Here is a 23954-nt window from a genome sequence, read left to right on the forward strand (position 1 = left end):
AATGTTACATCAAATTAATATAGCAAAAATCATGACATGAGGATTCCAAATTGGGACATGTAAGATGCAACCTATGAAACATTTAGAAAATATCTCAGAAATTCTCCAGCTCTGCTATCCATTAAGGAAAAGAAATGTGGATTCAGCCTCCTTTATTGAGATCAGTGTCAACAAGGCTACAACTTTAAGAGTCACCATTTCAAAAACAAATGGATTTTTATTACTCCTACAGTTCTCTGTAATATAAATCTTTCTGTATGTAGTTTGGAGAATAGCAAGCTCAACATTTAAAAACATGAAATTCTTAAAATCTGATTATCTCTCTAAGGATAAGTTGATTTTTTTAAATTTCTAACATCTTGCTTTGGACATAATAATGTAGATAGAGAACATGTTCAAGTTGCAAATTGGAACTTTCAGCTAATAGGTGATATATGCTCTTATTCAGTGTTTTCCAGACTTTTCCGCACAATTGGGATATCACACTATGCAACCCAAACCAGATTCTGATTTAATTGGCCTGCATATTATTTGGTCTTTGAAATGTTTAAAAGATCTCCAACTAATTTTAATGTGCAGACAAGAATTGGAAGGTTGAAAGGTTTTCCTTAGCTCATGGCATTGTCCTACCTTGAGTAATGTTTCGAATTCAGTGAGAGTAAGATAAATACATGTGTTATCTGAATACAGGAGGTCTTTCAATTATATCTGGTTATTTTCAAGTCCCTGTTTCTGTGACCCTTGGTATGCACTGTATTTGAAAATCAATGATATTATTTATCTTATATGTGTTTTCTAGAATTTAAAGTGACATGTAGATATTGTAAGTTCTGCTTTAAAATGTTAACTGACACCAATTACTTGGAACTGTTAGATTGTCCAGTTGTCCTGACTAAATGCCTCTGGGTCATTTTTGAGTATACCTCTGTCTTCTTCACCATAGCCTCTCCCCTTGCTGTTTTGCCTGTTTGTAAGCTATTTGGAGCTGTTATGAATTTTTAAAAATATATATTTTGTTGATTTTTTACAGAGAGGAAGGGAGAGAGATAGAGAGTTAGAAACATTGATGAAAGAGAAACATCAATCAGCTGCCTCCTGCAAACTCCCTATTGGGGATGTTCCTGCAACCAAGGTACATGCCCTTGACCGGAATTGAACCTGGGACCCTTGAGTCTGCAGGCTGACGCTCTATCCACTGAGCCAAACCGGTTAGGACGGAGCTGTTATGATTTTATTCTTGACTTTTGCAATAGCTCCCAAACCAATGTCTGATTCTAATCTTCCCCGTCTCTAGTCCATACTATTGTCTAGATTGTTCCTTTTGATCCACACTTAATCCATTATTTCCAAGGCTCTCTCTTTACACAGAATCAAGTTCAGACAACCAAGGGGGATGTGCAATCTACACTCTGCGCATCTCACTACTCACTTCACATTACTCCCCTGCATATGCCCGTTGTTCTAGTTTTAGGCTGTGGACATGGGTTCCTGTGGTGTTTGGAGAACAGCATTTTGGGGCCCATGCATGGGAAGATGCGATGGAGTGCTAAGATTTACTGAAGCTGGGACAAACACCAAGGATTGTCCCCAGGTACCTGGGGTCTGTGTCTCTTTGATGGCCATGGTTCAGCTCCGTCCTACCGCGGAAGGCCAGCCTTGTTTGCACCAAGCGCAGAAGGAGGGCCCGGGCCCAGGAATTCCGTGCCAGTGGCCCAGCTTCGGCAGGCATAGCTCGTTTCAGCCCAGGCCAAAGCTTTGTCCAGCTCAGCCTCTGTCCTCATCCAGCGAACTTAGCCTCTGTTCCCAGCTGCACTCGGGCCGGTGCTGTGCTGCTGTGCCCAGGCTGGCCCTCGGAGCCACACTCGGACCTGCGCTTGCTCCAGAGGAGAGAACACGCTGCAGCTCGGGAGCATGCCAGCACCTGTGTGCTATTGAGAGCGGCCTTTGTTAAGCTTTGACTCTACTATTATCTAGGTCGTGGGAAGGAGCTGGCTGTCTTTCAAATTAGCCAATTTCCTTCCTGATCCCTAGTGGCCTTGTGCTGGGCCCTCCCCCTCACCAATCAGATCCTTTTCCCAGACTAGATTCCTTCCCCTTTAGGTCACCATCTTGGCTCCTACTGTATCTGCGCCCAGCAAAGGAGTTTCCCCTTTTTCTCTCCCTTGATCAGCCCAGCTAATGGCTGGTAACCAATCTTTCCTTCCCACTTTGGGGATTAGGTCCCAAGGGTGGAGGATGCAGCTGTTCCATAGAGTGTGTGAGGCTGTAGCTCCCAACCCAATTAGCTTAACCAGTTTTGCTCCCTAGTTTATTAGGCTTAATGTCTGATTCCCTTTGTTTTCTTCCTTTATTAATATCTAGCTACCTATGCTAGCAGAGTTTCTATAATCTTCCTAGCTTTTTCCTGCTTATTCCCCTATGCCAGGCCAGTCTTTCTCGGTAGTTCCAAATCATTCTTCAAGGCCCGCATTAAATATCATGACTCTGAACCCACTCTCCCTGATTTAAATCACTAAGACTGAATGAAATGTTTGCCTTCAAAGTCTTATGGAACTGTCGGTGCCGTTAGGACTTATTTACCTCATCCTGGGTTAGAATAGAGATATCTAAGCACCTGCATTAGCTCAATCTGTTGCATATTTCAGGAGAGCAAGGACTATATTTTTGGTCCTTCTCAACACTGAGCTCAAGGCCTTCCGCATATATAATCAATGCATCATAAATACTTGTTAGCTTAAGCGAGTGACACTCAAAAGAAATGGTTGTAAATAAACAGGCCATTTTATAGCATCTGACTACATTAGCATCTGATCTCTTGAAAATTTGACCTGCATGTAGTATTTTTCTTGAGGTCTTTGAGCTAGTTCTTAGGAAAGGGCGAAGCTAATAACACTGACTTCCCCCTGTGTGATTCTTGTAAGACAGAAGCCAAAAAGGAAAACATGTTTCTCAGTCTGCACTGAAATAAAATCTTTTCTAGCTATCTTGTTATTTTAAGGTATAAACGCCGGCTTTGTAGATCTAAAAGAGACTCATTCTGCAAATCAGCAAAACTATATTATGAAAATATTTGTTTGAATCTAGCATCAGCGTTTTTAAAACAATACTACTCTACAGATTGTGCTTTTCTTTTTGCTTCTTTACTTTTAATGATTTATGAAACTATGGCAGTCTCTCTCCCTTTGCTGTGCCCTTGTTTGACCTCTAAGCAGCTACCTAAGGTTAAGAGAGCTGGCGACAAGATTTTTCTTTTTTTTAAGATGTGATCCTAGAATAATTTATCATCTGAAATGGGCATTTAATGTCTTGTTTAGAAAGCATCACAAAGATTTATGTTGTCAAAAGTAACTCTGCCAAATGAAAGCACCTTTACAGATTTTTTTTTTTTTTAATTTAAGCTCCCCAGAGGGTATTATCAAAATGCTATCTCTACGAAGTGAAAATGGTGCAGTATCTCGGGGTGGGGAGGGGCAAAGTATCTCTATGTTTAAACTTAGCAAAACAGCTCAACCACTAATGGACAGAAAATGTGGATGGCATGGTGAATTAAAAATGGCCAAAAATTCCTACAATTCCTCCCACAACGAGGTAGAATCGACCTTCCCACCCTGGAGTTCAGGGCATGCCTTGTGACTTATTCTGAGCGAATGAATGGGACAGAAGTGAAGGTTTGCAATGTATAAGCAATGCCTCCGGGGGCCTTGCAGCTTCCACTCTCACTCTCTTGGATCCCATAGCCTTTTGAATAAGCCCAGTCTAGCCTCCCTGAGAGGGAGATGGCACCCAGAGATAGAGATCCTGAACGTGTGACCAACGCCACGTGCAACCTACCATCCCCTGCTAGCATGCTAACTGGCTGCAAACCAGCGGTGACCCCGCTGACACTATCAGACAGTAGCAATGCCCAGCTGAGCCCAGCCCACCTCAACAGAATCCTGAATGGTTCAAATGCAGAATCCTGACAGTTGTTTCAAGCCATCAAGATCTTGGGTTGTTTGTATATGATCTTCTATTTCTTCCTTGGTGTAAAAGCCACCGTGCCCCAGCTCAGTTGATTGGAACATCCTCCTATACACTATAAGGTCATGGGTTTGATTTCCAGGCAGGTTGCATGCAGGAGGCAACTGATCAATGTTTCTCTCTCATCTCAATGTTTCTCTCTCTTTCTCTTCCTCTCCTTCCTCTTTCTCTAAAATAAATAAAACCAAAAAAAAAAAAAATCCACTATGGTGACATTTCTTCCGGGAGGTAACAAAGGCAAAGAAACTAGCTTTGAGAAATAGAAGCTTCAACATCAACAGATAATTATTGAATGTCTGTCATGTAGCAGATACCGTCTAATTCCTGGAATATAGCAGTGGACCCAAGAGAGAGAGGGAAAGATATTTTAAATGGAGTTAGGGGAATGATAATATTTTTAAAAAGTTTGATGGTAAAAAATGTTGTAAAGGAAATTAAAGCAGACTAAGAATTAAAACATGATAGAAGAGGAGAGAACCATTCCAGATGCAGATGTACAGTACTGAGGGTGGGGCAGGCTGGTGCATCAATGGGACAACAAGAAAACCAATAGGGTTGGTGCAGACTGTGTGATGGAGAGGATGGAGCTGTAGAAATGGTTGTGTCAAGCCCAGACTTTATGAGGACTCTGGGTTTTATTCTAAGTGTGTAGAGGAAGAGTGTTATATGATTAGATTCCTGTTTAGGATTACTTTTAAAAAGATGATGCTACTCTGAGGAAAATAAAGTGAAGAGAACCAAGAAAAGAAAAGCAGAGAGACCAGTGAGGGAGCTATTAGAAAAGGCCTGGTAAATAGCCTCATGAAACAATTTAACCAAATGTAATATTTGTGAGGTCCTAAACAATTTAATACCTAAAAGATGTCATGTAAGTAGACAGAACACAGACTGAAACTATATACAATTGTTTTTATAACTCTGGGATTCAAGGGATGTCATGCAATATACTCAGTGGTTCTGAGCTTTAGATTATTTGTAATTCATTTAATTGTTGTTAGGATTAAATACATAAAGTATATTATGTGTCAAGATGAGAATTGGGAATATTATTGGCACTCATAAGTGATAGTTAAACTTATATACCAGTTCTCATAAATAACTATTTACTTGGTATAAAAGTAAAGGATTCAAAACAAAGACCAACCAACCAATAAAAATCCGATGGTAGATGGTAGGATAAAGCAAATGAATTTGATCTGGTGAGAATGTTGAACTTTCATTCTCTGATACTTGAGGATAATTCATAGATCAATAAATGTTAGTACCACAAAAATGTAAATTATCCGAAATTGTCTTTGTGTTATCTGCAATATTTATGTCAGCAAAACAAAAGTAGTTTCTAATAGCACTTCATAGTTTCCAACATATATTCACATATTAATCTCAAGGACTTAACCCCAGTATTGTAATGTGACTATTTTTATTGTAACTTTCACTTTGTAGTCTTGAAAATAGAGGTTTAGAAAGTTAACTTTATTTACAGAATGTCATCTGTAAAGGTAAATTAGTATTAGATTCCTATTCTGAGTGAAAGTGATGCCAAACTTCCTTTGGCAACATTTTATTCACAGCTTGTCTATTGCTTATTAATCATTGACTGACTCGGGGGCTAAAATTTTGAGGACATGAGAAGTTATAAGAAAAGATGACAGGAGAAAAGTTTTATTCTTTGATATTAAAGGAATGAGAATAATATGTAAAAAATTGACTAATTAAAAGTATATTAGCCTGTCACTTGAAATACCAGACTGGAAAATTTGGGGATAGTAACAGTTACCTTAGAAATGAGAATGTTGGCCAAGTGGTTACCAGTTGCTAGGAGGGAACCATTCAACTTTTTCACCATGTTGGTTATGTGAAAATTCTCAACTTTTTAATTTTTAAAAGCTGCTTCTGAATATTTTCCGTAATCTTTTGAAATTATAAATAGTAGCCATTTCTCTTTTTTTTTTTTCCTAAGAAATAGGCCAAGACAGAGAACTGTGTGGATTTTCCAAAAGTCCTCCTATATTAGAATGCTTGAATGGCAGTTTTGATTGGTACTAGAAAATGCCATGAACTTTCAAAGCTAATAAATCTGGGACTTCTTTACAAATCCAAACTTAATAAAGAAACTATCTGCAAGTGCTGTGCACTGAATTGTGTTCTCTCAAAATTCACATGCGGAAGCCTCTTGTGACTATATTTAGAGATAGAGCCTTTAGGAAGTAATCCAGGTTAAGTGTAGTCATAAAGGCAGGGTCCTAATCTAATGGGATTGGGGTCCTTATAAGAGGAGGGAGAGACACCAGAGAATTTTGTCTCCACCATGTGAAGACACAGCACGAAGGAGGCGGGCCAGCCATCAGCCAGGACCTTAATCTTGACCTTCCCAGCTTCCAGAACTGTGAGAAATAAAGTTTTGTTGTTTACGACCCCCAGTCTATGTTATTTTGTTATGGCAGCCTGAGCCAACTAAGAGAGTATGTATATAGTTTGTAAACTTCAGCCCCATTATGGATGCTAAATCTAAATCAGAATATTCGAGGCCCTCCAGGTAATTGTTGTTTTTTCAGTTGATTGGGAAAATACACCATGATAAGAATTATAGAGAAGTTCAGTGACGCTGTAAAATTTTCACACATTTACCCATAACAATATTCATTTGAAAAATAGTGCACATGTATGCATAGTGTTCTCAAGGATTCTAGCACCCCCTGCAAAGAGTCCAATATTGAGATCAATTTATAATCCTTATATAATAAAGATGTAATATGCAAATGGTCATTACACCGTGAAGCGTAATGACCGACCGCATAACGACTGGATCATGGATCAGCAGGAGGGTGGGGCAGCGAGCTACAAGTGGGCAGTGGAGAGCTACAGGAGGGGGCAGGGCAGCAAGCTATGGGGGGAGGGGTGGAGGGAGCTAGAGGAAGGTGGCAGCAACCTACTGACAGGGAGCTACTGGCTATAAGCAGGCAGCAGAGAGCTATAGGAGGGGGCAGGGCAACAAGCTATGAGGGAGGATGGGGGAAGGAGGGGGGAGCTACTGGAGGGCTGCAGCAAGCTACTGGTGAGCTACTGGCACACGGATTCCTGTGCAGGGCTACTAGTTTGTCAATAAGGATGATTAATTATATATTGCAATGATACTGTAAGGTACAGGTACTGTAACTAGCTACCTATATTGGCTCTTCAAACTGCACACTTTTATTTCTTTTGGTGAGTATCACTTAAGTAAAGCAAAGAGTCTGCTATCCCATGCTTAGCAATTGCTTTCTCTTTGTGTTGTGGCTTTAGGATGTCAGAACCTTAGCTGAAAGGCAATTTAAGAGACGACCTAACTCAACCCCTTCCTATACAGAGTAAAGTTTAGAATTTACAGTGAGGCAGGAACTGTACTTCAACCCCAGATCTTCTTGAAGCTACATTATTTTAATGCCAACTTTGTGTGTCTTAATAGAAACCTCACATATAGTTTAAAACTTTTTAATTACACATGTTTTGCTAGATGTTTGGAGTCTTGGAAGATCCCTTGTGAGTTGGCAGTGAATCTCTTTAGTGGCCACTGTTTGGGAATGACTTGCTTGTATTTATAAAAGATAAACTGAGATGTTAATAATTCACCCAGAACTGCTGCAGACCTTCTCCTTGGCCTCTTCTTTCTCACCACTCTGAGCCTGGGAATAGTCCCCTAGGCTCCTTTTTGCAAAGGTTAAAGGTTTCAACCAGGGGCAGATAAAAGCGTACTTTATTCATTTGGAAAATAAGCTCCGCTTCATTTAATAAATGAATCAACATAAGCACATACCAACACATCTCAAAATGCCTGGAGAGCTAGGCAGTCGTTTAACTGAGTTATAGAGCTTTGGTTTTGTTACTGTTTTGGAGGATCACAGATAAGTATGTTGTGCCTCTTTGGCCTCACAGTTACCTCTCTGCACAGCACGAGAGACCATGTCCTCTGTGAGAAAGATTATTACTGGAAAAATGGAAACTATTTTATAATGGAAATATTGCTGGAATCCCAAATTTTTTGTGTTGCACAGTAATCTGACCTCACAAACTCCCCCCTCCCCTCTTTCTCTCTCACTCAAGTAATCTTACATTTTTGGAGGCCACTTAATTAAACTCTTGTGAATGATTAATAAAATAAATCATGCCAATTAATAGCCATAGTCAACTATAGGGCATTAGATCAGTGTGCAAATAGATCAAGTAGGTAAAGAGAAATGGTGAAGGTGTGTGTAAAACATAAGCATAATGAGAACTGGTGCAATAATCTCATATAATCAACAAGACATAGAGAGGAAGAGAGAGAGAGAGAGAGAGAGAGAGAGAGAGAGAGAGAGAGAGAGAGAAACATCAATGATGAGAGAGAATCATTGACAGCTGCCTCCTGCACACCTCACACTGGGGATCAAGTCCGCAACCTGGGCATGTGCCCGAATGAGGAATCCAACTGTGGCCTCAAGGTTCATAGGTTGATGCTCAATCACAGAGTTATGTCAGCTGGGGCCTTCCCTCCCTTCCTTCCTTCCTTCCTTCCTTCCTTCCTTCCTTCCTTCCTTCCTTCCTTCCTTCCTTCCTTCCTTTGATTTTATGTATGTATGTATGTATGTATGTATGTATGTATGTATCTGTCATCTATCTATCTATCTATCTATCTATCTATCTATCTATCTATCATCTATCTATCTATCAAATCAGAGAGAGAAATAGAGAAAAGACTAAAGGTGTTTGTCTATATTTAGATGGATATAATTTTATAAATTGGGTTGCATTAAGAATACTGTATTTGAGGAAAATAATGAATTTAACTGTACCTTCTGGTCTTTGAAGGCATGCATGCCATCTGGTTTCAGAGTTTTTCCTTAAAGAGTTCTCTTAATATTAAAAATTTGGGTTTCTTACTTTTTAACACTAGATTTCTATAGCTCAGATTTCTACTGATTACTTTCTATGAAACATGATAATGGACTTAGACTATTTTTATTTATTTTCGCAGTTGATGTTTACATTGTGATTTATAACCATATTAACGAAAATGTCCTGTTTCTCTGAACATAATTGCTGTGGAGTCAGTGCTCACCATCTAAAGCTTACTCAGCTTCTTCGTTCCTGAGGCCATGTTTGATTCACCTCCTGATTGCTTTGGTTGTATTATTAGTTACTACATTTTTAAGAAAGTCCCACTTATGGTCTATTGCTTCTGCATTTGTATGTATTAGAAATATATTTGTTGCCTTTATACTTAAATTACAACTTTGCAAGGTAAAACATTCTTGAGTCACAACTTCTTTATCTCACATTGTGTGGGCATTGTTTCCACTGGATATTATGAGGAAGTATTAGACTATCTCATTTTTTCCCCTCCTTATAGAGAACTTGATTTGTTTTTCTAGATTTTTATGATTTAAAAAAAAAAATCCATGAATATTTTGAGTAATAGGAAAATTCTTAGTACTCAAAATCCTATTGTAAATTTTCTTGGGACATGATGTACAGGTTCAAATCTTTATCTCAGATAACTTGTTCTAATGTTTTTAAAAGCATTTAAATCTTTATCTCAGAGAAATTGTTCTAATGTTTTAAAAGCATTTATATATATATATGTTTAATAAAAAATATAAATATTACTACTGTACATATATAATTTATATTATTGTCTATCTTAGACACTTATTTCATTATCTTTTCCATTTCATCTTGTATACACTTCTCAAGGTTGTTTTCTGTGTCCTAACTAGTAATTTCATTTTGTTTATTCTCCTCTTGTTACTATTGAGTTTATCTCTGTAATTTTTTTCCTGAGTACTGCCAGATCATTCTTTCTCTCTCTCTCGTTTTACTTTATCATGTTCTTTGGTTTCTTATATTAACATGCTTTTATATCAAAGAGGACTACACTAACTCTTTGTTTTTGAAGGGTTTAATATATACAGGTAATACTTTAAAATAGCTTTAACTTTAAATACACTATATAGTTATTGTAAAATGATTTATATAAGAAATGATTTATATATTTGATAAATATATTAATACCTGGCAGGAACAGTTGAAATTATAATCTTGTATTTATTATGGAACTATCTTTGTGAGGTAACAAATTGATTCAATGCTAAATAGCTTTACCTAAGAACTTTGATTATGTTTTTTGTATCCAGATATTTCAAATGACTAGCACAGTGAAATAAATTTGGAGTTCAAGTGCTATTACTGCATAAAGCAATGTGAGGCATTCATAAAAATTACCCACCATAAAATCAACTTAACCCCCATGATAGAAAAAAAGACAATGAGTTAGGAATTGTGTAAATTGCATGTTGCCAAATGTTTAGGCTACACTTCCGATGATTTTTCCTCTGTGTGTTTGCTGTCTGTCCTCTTTTCATTTACAGCTGCTCATTTCCCAGCATGTTTGAGAAGAATGGATTTATAGGGTTTATAGCTACCTACTGTGCCATCTACTTTCAGTAACAGTTGGTTTCCTAAGTGAATTGGCAACTAGGCATCTCTTAGTAGGGTTTTGTTTTATTTTCTATGATGTTAAAAATAGTTTGTGTTTGAGAAGAAAAGGAAAATCCTTGTGCCTGAATTGGCTTTTGACAAATCTTTAAGTGCCATTACTCCTATACAGGACAGGATGTGTTCCCTATCATTTAATAGTGCTGAAAAGTCACATTCTTACGACAGCTATTTCATGGCTCCCCTGAATAACTGAGCCCAGGGCTTCGCCCTGGAACTTAATAACTTATGCCTCTAAATTCCTGGGTAAAAAATGGCCTTCCTCTTTGAATAAAAGTTGCCATGGCAATTGACAAACTTGTCCAACACCAAGGCCAATCTTTAGCTTTTCAATATTTTCAAAGATGTGAGTAAAAATAAAGGTGTATTATCACATACCTGTATCAGTGTTTGTAATTAGGCAACATGTATATTTTTGCAGATAATCATTATTTAAGCATAATGATATTATTTTTTATGTTAGCTTTAAGACTATATCTTTTTTTTTTACATATTTTATTGATTTTTTACAGAGAGGAAGGGAGAGGCATAGAGAGTTAGAAACATCGATGAGACAGAAACATCTATCAACTGCCTCCTGCACGCCCCCTACTGGGGATGTGCCCGCAACCAAAGTACATGCCCTTGACTGGAATCGACCCTGGGACCCTTCAGTTCGCAGGCTGACGCTCTATCCACTGAGCCAAACCGGTTAGGGCTAAGACTATATCTTGACTTATTACAGAGATATAGGTGTTAAGGGAAATACCAAAGTCCTTTTAAATGTGTTGATTGCAATAATTATACTGAATTCTATAGTGAAAATCTGCATTTTTAAAGAGAATACTATTTGGTATTTATGTGGACATTTGGCAGCATCATAGAATCTGTTACATAATTCACCTAAAGATTACATCTCTGACTTTAGTGTTGCTGAACTGTTTATAATAATTCTAGCAATAGGGAAAAATTAAAATTCTTATTTAAACTCATAGACAATTTTCTTCAAAACCACCCTTTTATATGATTCGTTGGGAAATTACATGAATCATTATCACTTGTTATTCAGATCTGATGATTTCTGGCAAGTTAGATTTAAATTTCCATTTCTGCTATGTGACTAGCTAGAATACCAGAATTGAATGGGAGATGTTTGTTATACAGATGTGTAAATCTCTAGGTTAGTTTGCCTTCTTCAGTGTGTTGCTTAAGTTGAGTCTCTTTTGGTTGCAAGTTAGGGAAACTTGTTTGTCAATTAGGACTCTTTTAGTTGACAATTACCCAACAACAGGTGTTTTAACAATAAAAAATATTTCATGGTTAACACACCCAAGTGTAGGTCACACTTACATGTACCTGATCAGGGGTCTGGCTTTTTCTTTGCATTGGTTGTTGTTCTGTTCTCATCTCTGTTTGCTGTGTCTTCAGGCCGGGTTTCCTCTTGGCAGCCACATGTGGGCAGTAAGTAGTTCAAGTCTCACCCCTACGTTTCTCAGCAATCAGAATAAGAGAAAGTATCCCCTTTAAGCTTCTAGATGTCTCACTGCTTGGTCTTTCTTGCCATGCTTGTGTGCTCCTGATCCCCACCGGCCCTTGTGGCCTTTGGAGTGACATGTGCAGAATGGCTTGTGCCCAGTGGCAAGGAGGGGACCCACCTCAGAAGTGTCCAGTGATGAAGCGCCAGTCAACAGGGAAGACCCGCTGGCAACATAGTCGCAATGCTTGTTACCCTCTCCCCCCAGAACCCACATAATCAGTGTCTTAATCTTCTGCAAGGGAGTGCTGGAAACCCTATGAAGTCTCTCTTGGGCTGCATGGAATCTTTTTCCTTCTTCTTCCCTTGTGTCTCCTTTTTTCTCCTTTCTCTGCATAATTTTCTTATCGGTATACACACAATTCAATGTTATACCCAGAGTTTAATTGGAGGTTTACTTAGGAACTTTTAAAAAAATCTTAATGTTAACATATAATCACTGTTCTCAATATTTACAATTAGGGTCAATATTTTTTTTTAGTCACGCAGCAAAATCTAGTACTAAAAATATTCCCTTCCTTTATATAGTCAGTTTTCTATATATATCTAGCCTGATGGCTTGTGAAAAGGTAGCTGGAATTCTTGTTTTGACAAGATTTCAAGAATAATTGTACTTTATTTAATTAGAACAACTAATAAATGCATTAGACAATATTCACATCTCAAACATTATTATTCAAATCACAGATCCTCTATTCAATAACCATTATTCTTACATATACCTGAATGTTTTAAAATATATTCTATCTAGTGGGCTCCACAAATTGATATGCACAATTACATTTCGTGGTAAAAAAAAGAAAATTGCAATTTGAATTAGTCAAGAATCATTTTATTTTCTGGGAGTTTCTCTTCAAAATTGCCTTTTAAAACATTTAAGTCTTTGCACTGAGTGAGAGACATGAAAAATAAAGGTTTTGTAGCAGGCACCATGGTGATACCAATAATGAGAATCACATAAAAGTAGAATTTAGTAACCCAAATTATAGAGAAAAAATATATTATCCATTTCTAGGATCTTTAACTTAAAGCAGACCCTAATGTAACCCCAGCTTTAAAAAAGAGAAGTTTGAATTTGTTGTCACTCAGTGGTAATTATAGTTCAAGTTTTCATTAAATAGTTCTAAGAGTGGCATTTTCTTTGGTCAGCAATTAGAGAGATCCCTGTAATAGAAAGACTATTGTTTATTTATAAATTTTTTCTAAAGAAGCTTACTAATTTTATATATATTTTATCTAATTCACATCCATTAGAAGTTAACTCCTTTAGTTGTTTTGAAGAATACTAACATTTTTAATTTCATAGTATCATTATTTAGTTTGTATTTTAAGAATTTTAGGGATCATGTCTCTGTTCATTTCTTTTGAGAACTGACCTTTTTTTCTTTTTCACGAAACTGTCTATAACTCTGTAAATTACAGAAATTGGATTAAATGCTTCTTTTCTCTCCAGCCCTATTGAGATAAAGTTGACATGTAACATTGTGTAAGTTTATCTATAAAATATGTTGATTTGGTACAATAATATATTACAAAATAATTTCCATGGTAGCATTAGCTAACACTGATATCATATCACATAATTATCGGTTCTTTGTTGTGGGGAGAACATTTAAAATCTACTCTCTTAGCAACTTTCAAGTACATAATAGTGTACATGTATTACAGTGTTAACTATAGTCACCATGCTGTACAGGAGATCCCCAGAACTTACTCATTTTATAACTGGCAGTTTGTACCCTTTGACCAACATCTCCCCGTTTCTCCAAAACCCCAGCCCCTGGTAACCACCATCCTACCCTGTTTCTATGAGTTCAGCTTTTTTAGATTGCACATATAAGAACATACAGTACTTATCTGTCTCTGACTTATTTCACTTAGCATACTGCCCTCAAGGTCCATCCATGTTCTGTTCTTTATGTGCATTTTTCTCTATTATAACAGGAGGACACAGATCACAATTACTATATATCTCGGATATATGGTCCATCTGATTCTGCCAGCCGGGATTTGTGGGTGAACATAGACCAAATGGAAAAGGACAAAGTGAAGATTCATGGAATACTTTCCAATACTCATCGACAAGCTGCAGTAAGTGCTTTGACATTTCAATTTTATTTTTTCCTGCTCCAAAAAAAAATTTGTTTTAATTGACATATCAATATTTCTTGTTATGATCACTATTCAAGTATATTTAGTTCTGCAACTGCAATTTAGATTAATAATTGCATATAAGATATTATAGAAAATGAAAAATAATTATTTTGAGAAGCCACATTTAATTAAACTATTAATTAAATTAATTAACAATTTTCCTAATCAGAGGATGAGTTACGTATTCAATGTTGAGATAGATCTTGGATGGTTTTCAGTTTTTTTTGTGATCCATGAGTTTAGACAATATTTTTTAAAAATTACATTAATTTAGTATCTTCCATTTTGCATGGGTTTCTTACTCTTGTCCTGGGAAAGATGTAACCAGAAACATTTATGATTCCAATACACATATAGACCAAGATAAAAATCTAAGTGAAGAAGTTTGATATAAATGAAAAAATTAAACCTAGAAGTCTCCAATTATATTTTAAGCCTGAGTTCATTATTTACCAGCTGTGGTTTCTTAAACAAATAATGTAACAATTCTGAGGCACAGTTTATGCATCTGTATGGTAGGGATGACAGGGGAAGTTATATAGGACTCACCTTACATGGTCATTGTTATCCTTTTCTACCTTATAGACTGAATGCTTATGCAGGTTAGCTTTTCAATGTTCACAACAATCCTATGATTTCAATATTATTACTGTGCAGATATTGCAGATGAGAGAATGGAGTCTTGGAAAAATAAGGAATCTACCTACAAGTCTCTAACTAGTGAGTGATGAAATTAGGATGCTAACGTAAGCAGTGAGGCCCACACTCAAAATGTGTGTGTAAAATTTATCGCAGTTGGTTTTCAGCAGATTTTGAGAATTGCTTCCTGATAAGTGCCTGATTTAACATTTTAGAAGTTATTTAGTTTTGCTATCATAGACAACAGTGGTGATCTTACTGTTAATGAGGTGATGTCTTGTTCAGTTTAGTATGACTTAAACTTTAAATTGTCGAGTATTCTGCGATTATTGCTATAAAGACTCAATAGGTTAGTTAAGTGACTCAAAGAGGCATGGATTCGGTAGATGTAAAATATCAAAAATTTTGGCCACAAACTTCATTATATATATATATATATATCAGACTTTACTATTTCAGGAGGTCAACTTCTAACAGTTAAAATGGAAGTTAGTTATGATCTACCGTAATGGTTTATTCAATTTTCAATGTAGAGCACATGTTTTCTGAGGCAGAGAAGCAAAGTAGCCAGCTTGCCCCGGCTGGGTGACTCTGTGGGTTAGAATGTCCTCCCATTCACTAAAAGGCTGTGGGTTGTATTCCTGTTTGGGGCATGTTTCTCTCTCTCTCTCTTTCTCTCTCTCTCTCTCTCTCTCTCTCTCCTCCTGCCCCCCTTATATCCCTTTCAAATCAATAAAAAACATGTCCCAGGGTTAGGATTAAAAAAACAACAACATACACACAAAAATACTACAAAGTAGCCACCTTTCCTTGCTGAATTTCATCATCTGGCTTTTCCATATGCAAGCAACCCCAGGCAAGATGACAGATTCAGAAAGGATTCACTGTTGGGTTTAGAACGGATGTGCAAAAGAAGACAAACTGATTATAGTAGGACAATGTCTATTAGAAAGTTATTGCATCTTCAGGAAATCCCACTTTGCTTTACGAAAATATATATAGGACAGATGGGGCGTACATGCCCTCTCAAGCTTAGGGGAAAGGGTGTTGAGAATTATGGTTTGGGACTTTATTTTATTTTTATTTTTTTGGTTTGGGACTTTAAAGCGTGGGAAGGCAATTCACATGGAGATGAAAAAGCAAATGTTTGGTCAATAAATGCTTGCTGGGCCATACTTACAAAGGGACACAGGTAGGATTTTAATCAAAAGATTCTTACTAGCTTCCTCCCTGTCAATCGCATTTAATTCATGTTATCTAAGATGATAGTTTTCTTCCTGGAGCAGGTTTTCTATCTAAATTCCTTTAGGTGGGTAAGGGGCCAAAGGTTTTTCCTGAGTCGTCTTTCTTGAAAATATCCAACTTTAAAAATAATATCCCCAACAGCATATTTTAGAATGGAAAACTCTGCTTCCCTTCAATATTATTACTTTTTTCTTTGTTTTTTTGTTTTTGTTTTTTTTTTGTTTTCTAATTCTACCTAAATATAAAATCATAAGGAATCTGTTTTTCTCTAGCTGACTTATTTCAGTTAGCATAATACCCTCCAGGTTCATCCATGTTGTTGCAAATAGTAAGATTTCATTTGTTTTTTATGGCTGAGTAATATTCCATTGTACATATGTACCACATCTTTTTATTAATTTGTCTATTAATGGACATTTAGGTTGCTTCCATATATTGGCTATTGTTAATAATGCTATAATGAACATAGGGCTGCATATATCTTTTTGAATTAGTGTTATATATTTCTTCAGCTAAATACCCAGACGTGGAATCGCTAGATCATATGGTAGTTCTACTTTTAATTTTTCAAAAAAACCTCCATATTATTTTCCATAGTGGCTGCACCAGTTTACATCCCCACCAACAGTACACAAGGGTTTTCTTTTCTTCAGTAGAAAAATGTGCCAATTAGACTCCATTTAATTAAATTTTATATCTGGAAACTTATAAATTAATAGAACATTTAAAAATGTTTCTATGAACATTCTTTCCTTCCTAAAAGTTAGTGTGAGGTTTATAATTTGTAAAGAGTGATTCGTGGTTGAACATGTCCTCAGTTGGCCTCCCCACGTTCCCAATCCTTCCTGGACCTCTCTGCTCTGTTTCCATTATGCCTTCCTCTGAGTAGAAGCAGGTTGTCAGAGATGAGGACAGATTTTTAATGTTAAGGCACTAGGGGACTCAGTAATGTCCACAGAACCCCTCCCTTCAACCTTCACAGAACACACACACCATAACACAGCTGTTCTCCCTGTGATGTTACGGAGAGGTTTTAGCACAAGGGAAAATGGCAAATGGGAAACAAGACATCCAGGTTGACTTGGTTTACTGATGTCATGATTATCATAATTCTTGATGCAATGCTCTCTGGTAATTTGGCTGCAAACACTTAAGCCCTAAAAGAAGAGGGAAGTTTCTATAATCTCATCACCAAAAAGGATATAATTTGCATGTCCAAGGTCAAAACAAAAGAAGAAGAAATAATATACCTAGGGGCAGACCCAGGGGCAGTTAGTTAAGTAATCCAGCCCTAAGTAAGCAGGAGGTAGAGTGAGACAGCTAGAAGATTGATTTTTCTGAAGACACAGCTACCTTCCTCTTTCCTGGCTTCCTCAGAATTGGTCAGAGGAAGACAAAGGAGTGTCTGACTTGGTAGCATAATTTTTAAAAAAATATTTTTCCCTCTTCCACCATCACTCATAAATGTGGTCCAAAGCCATTTTGGGATCATAAATTAATATTCTAGAAAGAGGCCGAAACCGGTTTGGCTCAGTGGATAGAGCATCGGCCTGCGGACTGAAAGGTCCCAGGTTCGATCCCGGTCAAGGGCATGTACCTTGGTTGCGGGCATATCCCCAGTAGGGGGTGTGCAGGAGGCAGTTAAATCGATGTTTCTCTCTCATCGATGTTTCTAACTCTCTATCTCTCTCCCTTCCTCTCTGTAAAAAATCAATAAAAAATATATTAAAAAAAATATTATAGAAAGAGGAGGAGGGTGGAAACAGTAAAAGTTATCCCTGTTCTCCATTAACATAATCCTATATAATAGAAGGCTAATATGCAAATCGACCAAACAGTGGAACAACCGGTCGCTATGATGCACACTGACCACCAGGGGGCAGCCTCACAACACAGGAGCTGCCCCTGGTGGTCAGTGCGCTCCCACAGGGGAAGTGCTGCTCAGCCAGAAGCCAGGTTCATGGCTGGCAAGTGCAGCAGCAGTGGTGGGAGCCTCTCCTGCCTCCGCAGCAGTGCTAAGGATATCCGACTAATGGCTTAGGCCTGCTCCCTGCCTAAGCCATCAGTCAGACATCCCCCAAGGGCTCCCGGACTGCGTGAGGGCGCAGGCTGGGCTGAGGGACCCCCGAGTACACAAATTTCGTGCACCGGGCCTCTAGTATCTTAAAATTTCACAGCTGAGTATTTGTTTCTAAATCATTTAATTCACGTTTTACATGACAGAACACACTAACTTCTTTTTCTTTTTATATGTAAGATATACTCAGTATTTACATTACATATGCATATTGCAATTTCATTACATGTTCTTTCAAACCTCCCCATTGTGCATTTTGGTTTAAATAAAATTTCTTAAATTATTATTAAAAATAAATAAAGCAGATGTTAAAGCCTACTTTTACCTTTGACAAATTAAAGGAAGGATCTTGTATTCCTAGATAAAGTTGAAAAAACTTGCACTAAGTCCCTACCATATGGCAAGCAATGAGCCAGCATTTTATATTCAATTAGTGGTACTTATTTGTTTTAGGTTGTTGTGTTTTATCTGTTTTCCGTTATTGAAAGTCATACAGTTGTCAGGTTGTAGCTCTGGAAGTTTCTAACTATGAACCTAGGAACCTGTTTGTACCTGTTTCTTTCCCTCTGTGTGGAACTTCAAATTTCATAATTTTGAGATTATTTTCTATATTTCTAAATCATATACTTTCATTCATTGCTGGGAACAAAGTTTGATTAAGTAGCTAGTCAAATTAGAATAATTTTGCCTTCTAAAACTATGGTTTATCAAATTCTGCTTTACAACTTGATACCACTCTCTGGTGGAAGGAGTTTGGGGTTATAGAAGTTATAAAATCTTGGCTCCAAAATTTTTTTTCTCAGGTTTTGGACTCTCTGCATTTTACTTTTACAACCTGCCCACCTTGACTACCCCTCAGTTCTTATTTGAGAATAAAAATGAAATAGCTATGAAAATATCAAATAAAAATGAGATTTCAAATGCATTGTTATTGGAGAGTCCAAAAACATAATAAACCCCCCAAAAGCTAATTTCTAAGTATTCTCTAAGAATATAGGTAGATAGATATTAATATCAATATTATATCTCCATATACTTTATTTTGCCAAGAAATTGTCAATGTGCTCTTTGCCAGATATAAGCCCACTCTTAGCTTATAAAATTTTATCTTTCTCTATGTTAGTAAAAAAGATTGATTCTTTATATAAGAAACCTCAGCAAAATGAAATGAAGTGCTACTCTGTACCTCTGTCGTATTGCAGGCAAGGTTTTTGATGAAACTTGTAGTTTTGACATGGTGATTGTTCTAAATTTTAATAACACTGTTCTTGGCAGAGATCCTCAGACTACTTGATTTATAAGCAGAAAGCTTCATTTAAAAAAATGAAGTTTTCTGCAGTTTATTTTCTTTCCCCCCCTCCCCCAGGAAAATAGCATCATTTCAACTAGCATTTCTATCAGTCTTACATTTGCATAATGTTGATGTTGGGAGAGCTAAATTTGGATGCCAATTGTGATTATAGTCCATTGTTTGCTCATATTACGCAATTTCATTTTTTTTCAGTGCATCAGAAAATCTACTGATAAATGCTAATTTCTCTAAATAATTAACTCTAAAGGCAATTTAAATTACTGTTTCTATTAGGCTATTATCTAGACCACACATTTCTGCCCGTGTCCTGTTCACAGTATGTAACAAGTTGCTTTTACTTATTTTTGATGGGTTGGGTGAATAAACTTGCTGCTCTCTGTCTTTTGAATTGTTGCATTTCAAGTAAGACATCCACAGTCCACCCACCTGGCCTTACTTGGTTTTGCTCATGGGATTTCCCTCTAGTTTAATAACAAACTGAGATGAGTTGTGCCTGCACATGTCCTTCCAGCTTGATTTTGGTTTCATTCATTTTACTCTTACTATTTCAAATAGCCACCTACCAATTTTGAGAATAATTCTCTCTCTACTGAAGAAGTGTAATTTGAGGGTTTGTGATCCATTCAGCGTTATCACATGAGATTAGAGAAACTGACTTCTGTTCCTCTGGGTGCCAGGGAAACAGGCTGGTCCACCTGCCTCAGGGCCAGGAAGTAATGGAAAGAGCTAGTCTCTCCCACGGGTGGCATTAAGAACACATCAAACACTTCTTGGCCCATTCAAGTTGCTGAGTTTAGTAAACTCCTTTTGCTGATCTAATTATATAAATTACTAATTATTTAAGATACCCTTGATACCCTTCCTGAATCTAAGAACCGGATTTTAGACATTGCAGGTCCTTTGGTGATTCTTGAAGATAGCAGCAGCCTTATGAAACCCCCAGTGATCAATTCTTACGCATATAACAAGCCTTAGGTTTCCAAAGCAAGACATTCTTTTTTGAAAAATCATACTTGAGTTCATCATATTTCAGGTCAATGTCATCTTCATTCTCCATATTGTGTCTTTAGTAGGGGGTGGGCACCATTCTTTATGTAAAATTAACGTAGGAACATTGGGAGGTAATTTTATACGTTCTCTGTTACCAGTGATGGCTGTCAAATAATTCTAGGTAGGCAAATATCTACTCAGCTTTTTAAAGTCACAAGTGAGGTGAATACTTGAGGTTTCTATGAAACTCTCTTAGATTTCACATTAATCTTTCATAATCATAAAGCTGCTAAAATAGGACCCTCAGCCATGTCTCAGGTGGAATAAATAAGTCCACTTACTCCTATCTTTCATCTGGGATTCTCTTCTCCAACCTATTTTTTATTATCTTTTCTGGGATCTCTCCATGAACCCATGAAGACATACCAGTGGTTAATTTTAGATAACATGAGTACAAAACATTGTCGTCCTGAAGCTACTCAGTGGTTAAGCTTACACATGACTATTTTGTACGAGAAAAGTTGGCAAAATGTAGATGAAATATAATATTTCTTAAGAGTGACTACAACTAACAGCAAGTACATTTAATTCTTGTGAAACATCTTAAGTTATAGGAGGTAAAAGACAAGACATTTTCAGATGATTTCCTTGACAACTTAGTATTTTTATATCTTTTAAAAATATTTTATAGCTATTTTCAATATATTTTATTTTTGTCTGTTTCTACTTACCAAATTATAACCTATCTCTTAAGTTGTAGATGATTACCTGAGGCAGAGATTTTCAAAACCTTTTTCATCTCATGGCACACATAAACTAATTACTAAAATTCTTCAGCACACTGAAATAGATATTATAATTTTTGCCGATCTGGCAAAAAAAAAAATAGGCATAATTTTTATTCATTCACACCAGATGGCTATTGTTTTGTTGACTGTTGTCATTTTTTTTTTTTTTAATTTGACAATCTAAGGGAAAAGAGGTCAATGCTCCTGACTAAAGAGTCAGGTACTGCATGTTTTAAAAATTCTTGCTGCACACCAGTGTGCCTCTTTGGGCACACCGGTTGGAAACCGCTGCCCTTGGGAATAATCCGCATGTCACATGTTTTATTTAGACATTGGCTTACCACCAGAACTGTGCTGTGCCTGAGTCCAGCCCCAGAAAATGAGTGTCTCTTTCTTCACTAAGTTGCTCTGTTAAAATGCCAATGCTTCTGGAAGTGAACCTCCTGTAAGCTACTCTCATCCTATATAATAAAAGCATAATATGCTAAGTATCCGACCTATTGGTCGACCAGTTGCTATGACACGCACTGACCACCAGGGGGCAGATGCTCCAATAGGTATGTTAGCTTGCTACTGAGGTCTGGCTGATGGGGACTGGGCAAGAGGGCCGGACACGTCCTGGAACCCTCCCACAGTCCCTCCCCAACTGGCCAACCTCCCACAATCCCTCCCTGGCTGGCCGGCCCCCATCGGCCTGATCGGGACTGGGTGAGACAGCCCCAATCATCCTTGATCGCAGGCCAGACTGAGGGACCCCACCCGTGCATGAATTCATGCACTGGGCCTCTAGTTTAAGATGTAATGCCAGAAATTTCTTATCATGCAGCAGCTGAGAAGAAATGCCAAGTAAGATTCACACTTGATAAAGAGGCCAAGTTTAAGCACCTGGGCCCTGCTCCCAGACAGGTTAACCTGTAGATATGTGCAAGTATCAAAGGGAGCAGCTCTGAGGGACTGTGTTGAGAGTCATCAATTTCCTTAACTTTTGAAAAATCCAGAAGTTGGCAAATGTGACTAAATGTTAATAAATATTGGTGATCTGAATAAATATATAGGGGGCTCTTTCTATTATTTTTGTAACTTTTTAAAATTTGAAAATATTTCCAAATACAAAATTAAGAAAAAGACAAGTTAGCAAAAGAGGAGTTAACTTTGAAGAGTTAACATTGAACTTGTCCCAATTTCAATTTCAACCTGTAATCAAGTTTTGAATTTTTTGTCACTCTCCCTGCATTGAATTTCAAATCATAGCATGTCTGTTGAGGGGCAGCTTGGTAATAGTGTTTAAGGAGATGGACTTAGGCTGCCTGGATTTTGAGTCTGCCTTCCCTTCCCCCCAACCCCTACTTTTCCAACTACTAGCTGGGTGATTTTGAACATCTTATTTACTCTATTAATTCCTCATCTATAAAATGGAATGATAACAGTATCAGCCTTTTAAGGTTGACATTAGAATTAAAAGATTTAACATTTGTACAGTGCTTAATTCAGTGTCTGGCACAGTGTTGTAGGTGTCGGTGTCATTGATACTAATAATCATCATGCAAATATTTAACTTTAAAACAGTCACTTTCCACTGACAGGAAAGGGAGGACAGATTGTAATCAATGAAGGCAAGGGAGGGACTTGTTAAACTGCAAAGGATAAACTAATAGGAATATTTTTCCTGCCTACCCTGTTTGAGGATCACTGGTCAAGGAGGTAACAGGAGTGTCATTGCCCTCAGGTGTACTAGGGCTGCAAAGAGCTCTAGCAAATCATTGCTTTAAAGGGACTTGGCAAGCAGGTACTGCTCTGCTTCAATTCCTCAAATGGAAAATTTCAGGACATGTACGTGCTACCAGGCGAAGCAAGATGATGTTATCCAGAATCAAGTCTATTTATCCTTTTAATCCATTTCACGCCTGTCAAAGTCCTTAGAGCAGTTGTTTTAGAGTTCCAAAGACCATTGATATGACATCAAGTCTTGCTATTCAAAGTAGGCTCCCTGCGGAGAGCTTATTAGAAACACAGAATTTCAACCCATTCACCCCCAGACCTACCAATTCGGAATCTGCATTTTAACCTGAACCCTAAGTGTTTCCTAGGCACACTCTGGCTTGAGAAGCCTTTGGGGACCCACGGCATTGCTTCTAGAGCAGGGTAAAAAACCCAGAATTGGCTTTTTCTGCTTCTTGTCCTCCACACCTATCCTTCAGGGGTTTCTTTACAAATCCTGTTTGCTTTCTCTGTGCCCTGGAACCTGCTGTTGTTCTGCACCCCGCCTGAAGGATAGTTACCTAACTAATTTGAATAATTCTCAAAATGCCCAAGTATAGGCTGGCTAGCACCTATAAGTCAGGTGTTTGCTGGCAGTCATGCACGGTGAGAGGCCAGAGGTATGGCCTAGTTCACTTACTCTGTTTCGCATGAGCGAGCATCAGGTAACTGCAAAATGTTTACATGTTGTTTTCTAATTTATGAATAGGCCCATGCACAGTGTCATTCAATATGCAGGGTTAATGAAGTTCTCAATTCTGTTATGAAAAAAAGCGCTGAAGCGGTTAGAATTCCTAACTCAAAAAATCAATTCAATTGATGGGCTTTTTTTTTCTAAAAGACTGAATAGCCAGTCTCTTGTCCTAACATTTGCATATTGATTAGCCAATTTCCCTGAACATTTTGATCTTTTAATTAGGTTTGCAGTGTTTTCAGTCACTGAATCAA

General features: G+C 37.4%; 1 protein-coding gene across 2 annotated transcripts in view; it reads left to right on the top strand.

Moving 5' to 3' along the window:
* PLXDC2 (plexin domain containing 2) overlaps positions 1 to 23954 on the top strand; it is a 416262-nt gene that overhangs the window by 197460 nt on the left and 194848 nt on the right. For both annotated transcript variants that reach the window (XM_081103903.1, XM_081103904.1), the window contains exon 3: positions 13988 to 14134. In XM_081103903.1, the coding sequence (XP_080960029.1) occupies positions 13988 to 14134 (147 nt within the window). The remainder of the gene's footprint in view (positions 1 to 13987; positions 14135 to 23954) is intronic.

Source organism: Myotis nattereri, assembly GCF_964212035.1.
Source record: "Myotis nattereri genome assembly, chromosome: 1".
NCBI lineage: Eukaryota > Metazoa > Chordata > Mammalia > Chiroptera > Vespertilionidae > Myotis > Myotis nattereri.